Source organism: Equus asinus, chromosome 2 (assembly GCF_041296235.1).
Source record: "Equus asinus isolate D_3611 breed Donkey chromosome 2, EquAss-T2T_v2, whole genome shotgun sequence".
Classification (NCBI taxonomy): Eukaryota; Metazoa; Chordata; class Mammalia; order Perissodactyla; family Equidae; genus Equus; species Equus asinus.
Genome location: NC_091791.1, coordinates 150,052 through 160,355, shown reverse-complemented (window position 1 = coordinate 160,355; position 10,304 = coordinate 150,052). Strand labels below are relative to the sequence as shown.

The window sequence follows — 10,304 nt, the reverse complement described above, 5'->3', positions numbered from 1 at the left end:
TGGTTACTTTGCATTCAAATAACAACCCAGAACTCCAGTGGTTGTCAAGTGTAGGTTACAGGCAAGACCTCGCCCATCTCCTCTGGGTCTCAGAGAAGCAAGACAGAGCACCATGCAAATAAAGAAAATGTCCTCAGACCCTTCCTAACCCGCCAAGAGGCTTGTGGGAAATGTAGTCTCGCCCTGCGCTGACGCGCTCCCGACCCGGACTCTAGGAAGGAGTCTTCCGGGTTCCTTCTGCGCGTGTGCGGCCCCGCCCACGCCCACCCTCTTCCGCCCGGAAGTTCCGGAGCCCGGTGCTCTGGGGACGGGGGCAGCGCTGGGCTGGATGCCATGCCCCTGGAGGTTGGTGGCAGGGTGACGGAGGAGTCGCGGGCGGTCGGGGACACGGGGCGAGCACGGCTGTGGCTCCGCTGGGGCGAGCGAAAGGGTCGGTGGGTGGGAACCGTCCGGGACGCGGATACCGGCTGGTGAAGCGCCGGCTCGGCTGTGGCTTCAGTGATTGCTCCTCGGAGAAGGCGCGCTCTGGAAGGCCGGCCGTGGCTTCCACAAGCTTCGTGAACTGTGGGTCGAGGCGGGGTGGGTGTGCGGACGCGCGAGCGCGGGGTGGGCGGTCTGCGGTCCCGTCCGGGCCACGCCGCCCCGCTGGGTGCTGTGGGGCTGCTCCTGTGCCCGAGCGCGCTGGCGCCTGGTGAGACGCCCGATGTCCGGGGGAGCCCCTGCGGTGTGCGTGCTGACCAAGGCTCCCGGGGCACTTGTTTGTGGGGTTTCGTGGAGTCGCTCCAGCAGGGGAAGTGTCAGGTCCCCTCCTGCCCGGGCAGCCCGCCGAGCGCTCCCGGTTTGCGTTTCCGGAGGTTTATACAGGATCTACTGTCCAGGCCTCGTGGGTTGAGGGGCATGTTGTGCTCTGCGTGGCGGTCTTGTCTTCCTGAGAACAAGGTAGCTGTTATACAGCATGAGGGGAGGCGGCCTACGAACAGTGATCCTCCCGGAAGGACAGCGCCGGTGGCTGAAGCCTCGCTCCCGCTTCAGGGCAGAGGCAGCGGACTCGCGGGGAGGAGGAGGGCCGGCGGTTACTGCTCCTTCTGCCCCGAGTGCCCAAGGTTTGGGTGCTGCTGCTTCTCCCGAAGTTCTCCGAGGCTGGGTGACGGTGGAGGGTTTGGACCGACCTTCAGACGGAGACCTGTGCTGGGCTGAGAGGGGTGGTCGAAGGCCTAGGGATTGTTCCTCCTGGGAGTGGTCTTGAAGGAAGGGGTGGTCTGGGGCTGGAGGGTTCGCCCATCACAACCGAGAGAATGTCTCCAGGGTTTCCTAACACTCCCATCCCTTCGCTCTCCCTCATTCTTTTGTTATCTGCGCTCTCTCAAACCCGTTGTGTCGTCAGATTTGATACCTCGAGACCGGGGGATGCTCCCTCTGTCCTGAGTGTTCTTCCTGGTGGTTGAGGGAGGGTTTGTCAGGGTATTTCTGCCTCATGAGAAAGATGAAAAGGTTTCATTTGAGAACAGAAGTGATTTGCCGGGCTCGTATTTGTATACAGCAGGCATTCTGGCTTTTGTTTAATACCATCCACTTTGCCGAAGTTAAGCCAAACCACTCATCTGCTTTTGACATCATTTTTAGGAACTGCAACCAACTTAGAGCAAACATCGTTTTAGAAGAACTTGCTTGAAACATGCCTGTCCTTTTTTCCCCATTGCTTTCTGGGGGTTATTTGCGCTCAAAGGGTTAATAACACAAGTGTTTCCCATGTGATGTCAGTGATCTTTTCTTGAAAATCATAAATTCTATAGCACAATAACAGGAGCCTATTTTCCATTGTTTAAAAAAGAAAAATTCGAATGAATCACACTTCTGCTTCAAACCAATGTTTTAAATGTAAGTAAAGCCCAGTACAATCCCTGCCAAGAAGTACAAGACTCATTTCTGATGTAAAAAACGTAAAACGGAGTCTTCTGATGTGCAGACAATAACAGTCGTTTGTCTGATTCACATGATCTTAGTTCCAGCAATTTCTCTGAGGTCCATCCAGTGCACATTCGGAAGCTTTTCAAAAGTTCTACATGTGGTTGTGAAGTTCTGCTGATTGTATTTGGCATGTAATTCAAGACTTCCTCCCCCGTGTGACTTTGTTAAAAACATCCTGAGTTTGGGAGTTTAGATGTGTCACTTAGCATTTGCTATGTAACAAAGCAACCAAAATTTTCTGGGTTACAAAGAAAAATAAAAACAATCATTTCATTTGCCCGAAGTTCTATGGTCAGCATTTGGGTTGGGTCTAGTTGGTCAGTGCCTATGCTGGTGATGCCTGGATCACCAGTGAGGCTGTCGTCATCTGGTGCCGTGACTGAGGCTGCTTGTTTTAAGATGACTTCGTCTGTTGTTTTCGCTGGTTTGTGCTGGCTGTTGGGTAAGCCGTGTCCCTAACAGGGCAGCGCCAGGTTACTTCACAAGGTGACAGTGTTCCAAGAAGGCAAGCTCTAGCAGAAAAGTACTTTTCATCGTATGTCTGCCTCCCATGTGCTGTGATTTCCCTACAGTCAGAGCAAGTCAAATGGCAAAGCCCGTGTCATCATCAGAGGGGACTTCACGAGGAAACGAATACAGGGAAGCAAGGCATTGAGAACCATTGCGGGGACAGTGTACCACAAAGAATGTGCATTATGTGAATCTTTTCCTATCAAATCATGGGCCAAAAGTGTTGTGCTGTAAGATGTGTACTTTCTGTGAAGTTTAGCTATTTGAAAACCACAGGTGTCCTTGTGGAAACACTGATCTAGGGGTATGCCCCATAGGTAGGAATTATGTAACTGTGTGAAATAAGCAGTTATCTACAGAAGCCTCTTTAGAATTTTGAGTTAATTCTTACCGTTAACTGTGGATAAATCAGTAAGAAATATGTGTTTTCGTTAACTTAAGGGTAAATTCTGTGTCTCAGTTCTTCAAAGTAAGGGTATATGGGTAACTCCTTCGACAGGGTCTTTCCTGCCCCTTCTCAAGGTATAAAGTACTATTGTCCCACGCAAGGTTCTCTCTCTCTCTCTTTTTTTTGTCTTCTCTAGCTAACGTGTGGAGAACTTTGGACAGGAGAATCTGGGATGTAGGAGCAAGCCAGGCCAGTCCTTTCATGACTCCGCTCCATTCACCTTCTCTTCCAGCTCTGTTTCCAGAGTCCTCTGTGTGTTTCTAAGAGCAACGGAAAATGGATACATCTTTGGTGAGTTGTTTCTTTATTTTTCCCTGAGCTTGTTTTACATTGTGCTGTATGAGCTTTATGAGCATTCCTAAGTTGAAATGAGAAAGTAGAAATGAGCGAAATTCAGCTTCAGGGACATAGACATAAACAAGGTAAAGGTGGTGTGCAGATACAGGCAGGTTATGTGACCTTAGAGTCACCCAAGGTGAGCGCAGATTGGTCTCTGGTCTTTCCGATGTCAAGGCCAAAAACAGATGTTGTGCAGTCATTTATTAGCTGATGAGAACGGACCCCTAGAAGAAAGCGTGTCACATCTCCTTGGACGTGGAAGCCTGCAGGCACAGAAGTCTGACACAGTGTCTTTAATGGTCGCGTAGATGAGGCGGTGGGCGGTGTTTGCCTGCCAGTCTCGAAGTAAACACTTGCAGCCTTCTGCAGTGGTGGTCTGACCTCATGCTGAAGCGCAGCTTGCTTAGTGAGGTTCTTCTGGAGTTGCTGAAATGGCGAGGCCCCAGACAGCCTTTGGAAGGCCCTGCGTGGTGCACGGAGGAACTTGGAATGTCTGGGGGATAGAGTCGACTACAGGTCCTTTAAATAACTCTTCACACATTTCTGTCAGCTAGTCTGTATATGCAGGTTGGGCAGCAGACTCCTCAAGGTTGTATTTCCTGGCAAATATTTCCACTGCTGCTTTGTGCTTTAACCTACTCGCCATAGTCTGCATTCGTTTCTTCTAAAGCTCACGAGTAACCTAATTATAGTTAGATTCAGTGGTTATGCTGTAGTCGCTGCCTTAGTCGAGTCTTCTGCCGTGTTGAAATGAGTTAGTCCATGATCTTCTGGAAGTTCTCATGTCTTAGCTTCTGTCATGACCTCTCTGATGATTTCTTCTGTGTTTCCCTGAATTCTTCTGTTTGTTTCTTCTTCTCCTGAATGTGGCTCTTGCAATTGTTCGAGTCTGGGCCCCATTCTTCACACGGCAGTTCTCCTTGACCTGTTGGGGGGCTCTGGGGTTTGACAGTTTTGTTTCTCTCCAGCTTGGGCCTCTTCCCCAGCCTTCAGAGCACAGGTTCAGCTCCCAGTTGATGCTGCTTCATAGCTCTCCAGAAGGCACCTCAAGCTCAACAAATGCAAAATGAAAACCACATTTTCCTCTCTTCCCTTCCTATGATATTACTTCCATCCAGCTAGTGACTCAAACCACCAAAATGGGATTTCTCCTGGACCCCTCCCTCTCTCTCAGGTTTAATCTCGTTAAAGTCCTGCTACTTTGTTTGTTGTTTAGTTTTATCTAGTGTCTGTGCTGGTGCCCACAGACCCTACAGTAACTTCCTTTTTTACCTTGGAGCTGTCATTCTTGGCAAAACAGGAAGGATGTGAATGTGATGAGGTCCCATCCCTCTGGAGCTCTGCTGCCAGCCAGCGTGTGTGGTGGCAGCCTCAGGAGTCCCTGTGGCACAGAGCACTCAGGAGTGAGTGAGTCATGTTTGAACGGAGTCAAGTGAGATACACAAAGAATAATAGCAAGGACCACAGATTTTCATCATTTTTAACTTTTGTTCATATAATTGTCAGCGATTCCGTCTGTAGCTTTTATTATTATGTAACTGGATGTTGCTAGATCAGAAATCGTCTGTCATGTTTTCAAACGCTGTTAAAGACTGTTTATACTTCAGCTAATCACTTAAAACTGAGTAGGGAAAAACAAATGTGTTCGTCAACCGTAAGTCTCATTGTGGACTAGAATTTAATGAAAAGTTGTTTACCTTTTTTATTATTTTGATAAAATATACATAATCTAAAATTTGCCCTCGTAACCGTTTCTAAGAGTACAGTTCAGTGGCACTGATCACATTCACACTGTTGTGCAGTCATTCCCACCATCCATCTCTGGAATTTTTTCATCTTCTCTGAATGAAACTCTACTCGTTAAACACTACCTGCCTCTTCCCTTCCAGCTCAGTCCCCGGCAGCCACCATTTTACTTTCTGCCTCTATGAATTTGACTACTGTTGCAGCATGATATAAGTGGAATCATGCAGTTTTTGTCCTTTTATGATTGACATTTTATTTTGTATATTGTCTTCAAGGTTCAGTCACATTGTAACATGTCATGGCCATAACTTCCGTTTTTACTTCCATGAAATTGAATTTAGCTATTCTTGACTGTCAAAGCATTTCTTAGATTCTTTTTCCTATAAGAACTGGAAGAGGCAACTTTATTAACCTTAAACAGTAAAAGATAAAGTGTGAATTGCTTTGAGAGTTTTTCAATCCTACAAGACCCCAATTTTTTAGTATCTCCCAATTTTCTTCCAAACTGGGCTTCCTCCCTCTGCCCCCTTGAGCTCATCGCTTTCCTATAGTTCTTTACTAAGGGCAGTGACTAGTAGCTGAGATTTACTACTATCATTTTGTTTTACTAGATTTTTTCCTAAAGCTTTAAGCCCATGAGGTAAACGTTACTTGACTTAATAAGTATCACTCATGTTACTTAAGGAAGTATGTCAGTCGCAGTTATCATGTGTGACACTGTGAGCCATTATTTAGCCCCTGGATAACAGATCACCATTTTCCCAGGTTTCCTGCACTGCTTGTTGCTGTTGTTGGTGTTGTTTGTTTTTGTTTGGTTGCGTGGTGCCAATTCCTTTACCAGTTAGGTCAGCAAGAAAGGTTTCTTTCTCATGCTACCTATCCATCATGGGTCAGCTTTGTTTTTTTCCTTTCTGCTTCACTTGGTGTCCCAGACAAAGGACCTTTTTCTTTCTGTAATATTGTTGGGCTTTGTGGCAGAGTGAGAACATGGTGATCTATGTGTGGCTCTTACAACTCGTACTTACAAGTGGCACATATCACCTTCACTCACATGTTATTGGTCAAAACAAGGCAAATGGAGGCTTACAAATTTGCCTCCGTGAGTTCCACCTCAAAGAGATTTTAATCCTTCTGCAGAGAAGGGTACCACAGGAAGTGCTATGAGCTGAAGTGTATCCCCCTAGGATTTATGTTGAAGGCCAGCCCTAACTGCCAATGCAACTGTATTTGGAGATAGTGCTTTTAGAAAGTAATTATGGTTAAGTGAGGTCCTAATGTGGGGCCCCAATCCAATAGGATTGTTGGCCTTATGAGAAGAGGAAGAGAGAGATCTCTGTTTCTCCACAATGAGAAGACACAGTAAGAGGGGGTCATCTGCAAGCCAGGAGGATAGTCTTCACCAGGAATGGAACTGGCCAACAACTTGATCTTGGACTTCCCAGCCTCCAGAACAGGCAGAAAAGAAATTTCAGTTAAGCCATTCAGTCTATGTCATTTGTTATGGCAACCAGAGTTAACTAATACAGGAAGGGACACTGGAATTTGGTGAACAGAAATATAACCTACCACGCTCTGTCTATTCTTGCTTAATTTTCTACTTGAGCATTTAAATCAGCTTATCTATATCTAAGAATGTGTCGTTTATTAGGATAATGTTATATTAATTTACTGACTTATGGAGAAATGGTATCTTTATGATGTGGACTCTTCCTATCCATGAATATGGTATGTCTCACATTTGTTTAGTTCTTTTTATATCATTCAGGTTTTTTCTCCCTTCACATAGTTTTGTATGTTTTTTGTTAAATGTATTGAAAGGTATTTTGCTTTTTTTGCTGTTGTTGTATTATAAGTGTTTTTGTATATATGAAGACTTTTGTATATTATTTTTAGTCTCTAAATTTATAGGATTTTCTTGTATAGAGTAGTTTTCACATGACTCTCTTGGATTTTCTAGGTATGAGTTATACAATCATGATTATTTTCACTGCTCTTTTCAATTGCATTGACTGTTACCACTTGTAAAATGTTTAATTACTGTGGTGATGGAGCATCCTTATCCTCCAGTATTTCCTCATTAAGTGTGATGCTGGCTTTTGGGGTAAGACACAGATTTTATCATTTTAAGGAAGAATCCCCTTTTGTTGAAGGTTTTTACTACAATTGGGAGGGTATTTTTATAGATGCCTACTCAGTATCTTTGTGGATGATCATAGGATTTTTATCCCCAGAAATATAAATATGATGAAATATACTAATAGGTTTCTTCATATTGAGGTTTTGCTCTATTCCTAGAATGATTGTTAACAATTCCTTCTCCATTGTCATGGTCTGTTTCTCCTTCAGGAAATATTGATGTTTCCTAAAACACTGTAGTTATTCCTTTTCTCCTTTCAGTCTCATAGGTTCTCCTTGAGCCATTTTGTTCACTCTGATGGCTTCAGCTACTGCAAAAATTCTCCTGTTTCCTGAATTTTCATCTTCAGCTTAGGTCTCTCTCCTGAGCTCTAGGTCATATATCCAGTTGCCAGTTGGACCTCCCCACATGTTTGAGCACAGAGACTTCAAACATGACATATCCAAATCTGTGTCTCTTCTGCCCATCATACACTTTACCCTTCTTTCCCAGTTTCAGTTCACAGCACCAGTATCCACCTGGCTGGACATGCAGACACCCTGGTTGTAAAACTCCCCCTTCACCCTTTTCAGAGCAAATTAGCAGCAAATTCTTTTCCTTCTTTTCTCTTTTTTTTTTTAGGATTAGTTCCCTGTTCTGTATTATTGCTGTGTTGCCTCAATGTAGGTGGTCATCTCTCCCTCTGGTTTCTTCTCCTCTGCTTCTCCCGTTAAGCCCTTGCCCATTCTCCTTCTAGGGGATGACTATTAAAATGCAAATCCGCTCATGTCACTTGCCTCTTTGGACCAGCCCCTCATTATTTAGACCTTGTGGTTTAGGAAGTGGGGGCTGTTCACCCTGGGGTGGATTTAAGCAACCCTTTGGGATCTAGGAAGGAAATCTTAGAATGCCTGTGTACATGCTTTTAACTGATAAGTAATAGAGAACATGGTGAGTGCATCAAATTTCTTGTTGTTGGAATTAGGTCAAATATTTAAATGTAGAGTTGCTCTACAATCAGTTTCTTAAATACCTTTAGTGCCTTAATCTCATCACAGCCCAGGAGCACTCCCCTGGACACGGTGCTGTGTGTACTTCCATTACTGTGGTGTGTGTTCTTCCTGCCCTCATGACTTCTGCTGTTGCCTCATATCCACAAGAACATGTGGTTCACGTTGAACAGCTAACATGTTTGGCTCTTCAGTGAAGCACAACCTGGTAGTACAAGGAACAACTGTTTTTCTGCCTCTTTAATACCCCAGTCTACCTTGAGCATGTGTCGAGCCTACTTCATCTAACACATTATTCCAGGTGTGCATTTATCCCTGTCTCCATACCAGATCATAGGCTCCTTTGAGGAGCAGAATTTTATTCATCCTTTTATCCCTAGCAATAAGGACAGTCCCAGATTTAGAAGGGAAACTGTATAGTAGTACTTTTAGGAACTAGTGAATAAACACAGAGGTAGGATATTTCCGCTGTGATTTCTCTTTATCCCACAATATAGAGTACAAAGCGTGACGCATCTTGTACAAGACAAAATACACACAAAAAAATGAACTCCCAGGCTTCCTGTTCTTCTGACCCAGGCTGATGAATTGAGAAATGTGCCGTTACAGGGGTTGGTGTCATTTGAGGATGTGGCTGTGCACTTCACCTGGGAGGAGTGGCAGGACCTGGATGATGCCCAGAGGACCCTGTACAAGGACGTGATGCTGGAGACCTACAGTAGCCTAGCGTCATTGGGTGAGCGAAACTCTCCTAATAACTGCCAAGCGCAAGCGTTTTTTCCTTTATTGGTAACTGTATGACTGTTCGTGAAATTAAATGCTACTTGGGTTTACGATTCTAGGCTGAGAAGAATATGTGTGTTCACTCCTCCAGTTAAAGGTTCAAATTGCTCTTTGTTGCACAGCTCTTGCAGCTGTGCAGTTGTCATTCTTCAGAGGCCGTCAAGCAGTTTGGCAAAAGTCCTACATTATTTCTCATCAACAGGGCATTGCATCACCAAACCTGAGGTGATCGTCAAGTTGGAGCAAGACGCAGAACCGTGGACTGTAGAAGCACCCCCAAACCAGAACCTCCCAGGTGGGTCCATGCGTGCTGGGCAGGGAGGCTGGGAAGAGGAGAGCACGGCAGATGTTGGCCGCGCTGACCTAATTTTCACCTGTGGTTTTCCCCAGGTCCAGAGCTGGTGAATAATGCATCAGACATGTGTGTTATTCAGTCTCCAAAGATGCATAAACCACCTCCCTTTGTTTTTCTTAATAACTTCTATCTACCCAAATCCAATCCCTACTTGCCTCCTCTTACAACTTTTTCTTCGTTAATCAGATTCTCTGGGTTCTCAGATGCCCTCCTTTCCTCCATTCTCATTCACTGTTTTCTTTCAGGCATTCTTTCGTACATTCATTTATTCTTTCAACACATGTTAACTGAGCAGTTTTTAGGCTGGTCATTTTGTAGTTTAGGGATAACAACAGTAATCAAATGTCCCTCCTTTTATTACTGTATTTATTTTATGATTTTATTGGTGTCATGTTGGCTTAAAACATTGCGTAGATTTCAGTTGTACATTATTATATTTCAGGTTCTGTATAGACTGCATTGTGTTCACTACCAATCGTCCAGTTTTTATCTGTCATCACACATATGTGCCCCTTTATCCCTTTTGCCCTCCTTTGGTCCCCTTCTCCTCTAACCATTAATCTGTTCTTATCTATGTGTTTGTTTATCTTCCACATATGAGTGGAATCATACAGTATTTGTCTTTCTCTGACTTATTTCGCTTAGCATAATACCCTCAAGGTCCATCCATGCTGTCGCAAAGGGCATGATTTTGTGTTTGTCTTTGTCTTTTTTATGGCCAAGTAGTATTCTATTCTATATATATATACACACACTATGTCTTCTTATCCATTCATCCATTGATGGGCACTTGGGTTGCTTCCACACCGTGGCTAATGTGAATATGCCACAATGAAATGGGGTACATAAGTCTCTTTGATTGTTGATTTCATGTTCTTTGGATAAATACCCAGTAGTGGAATGACTGGGTCATGTGATATTTCTGTTTTTAATTTTTTGAGGAATCACCACACTGTTTTCCATAGTGGCTGCACCAGTTTGCATTCCCACCAGCAGCATATGAGGGTTCCCTTTTCTCCACGTCCTCTC

At 44.7% G+C, this 10,304-nt stretch overlaps 1 protein-coding gene across 2 annotated transcripts in view; it reads left to right on the top strand.

Moving 5' to 3' along the window:
• Positions 1–237: 237 nt before the first annotated feature.
• Positions 238–10,304, top strand: part of ZNF717 (zinc finger protein 717) — a 51,630-nt gene continuing 41,563 nt past the window's right edge. For both annotated transcript variants that reach the window (XR_011506642.1, XM_070520123.1), the window contains exons 1-4: positions 238–345; positions 3,063–3,217; positions 8,747–8,873; positions 9,123–9,215. Coding sequence is in view for 1 of the 2 variants with exons in the window: in XM_070520123.1 (XP_070376224.1) it covers positions 3,203–3,217; positions 8,747–8,873; positions 9,123–9,215 (235 nt within the window). In the remaining variant the exon portion in view is untranslated. The remainder of the gene's footprint in view (positions 346–3,062; positions 3,218–8,746; positions 8,874–9,122; positions 9,216–10,304) is intronic.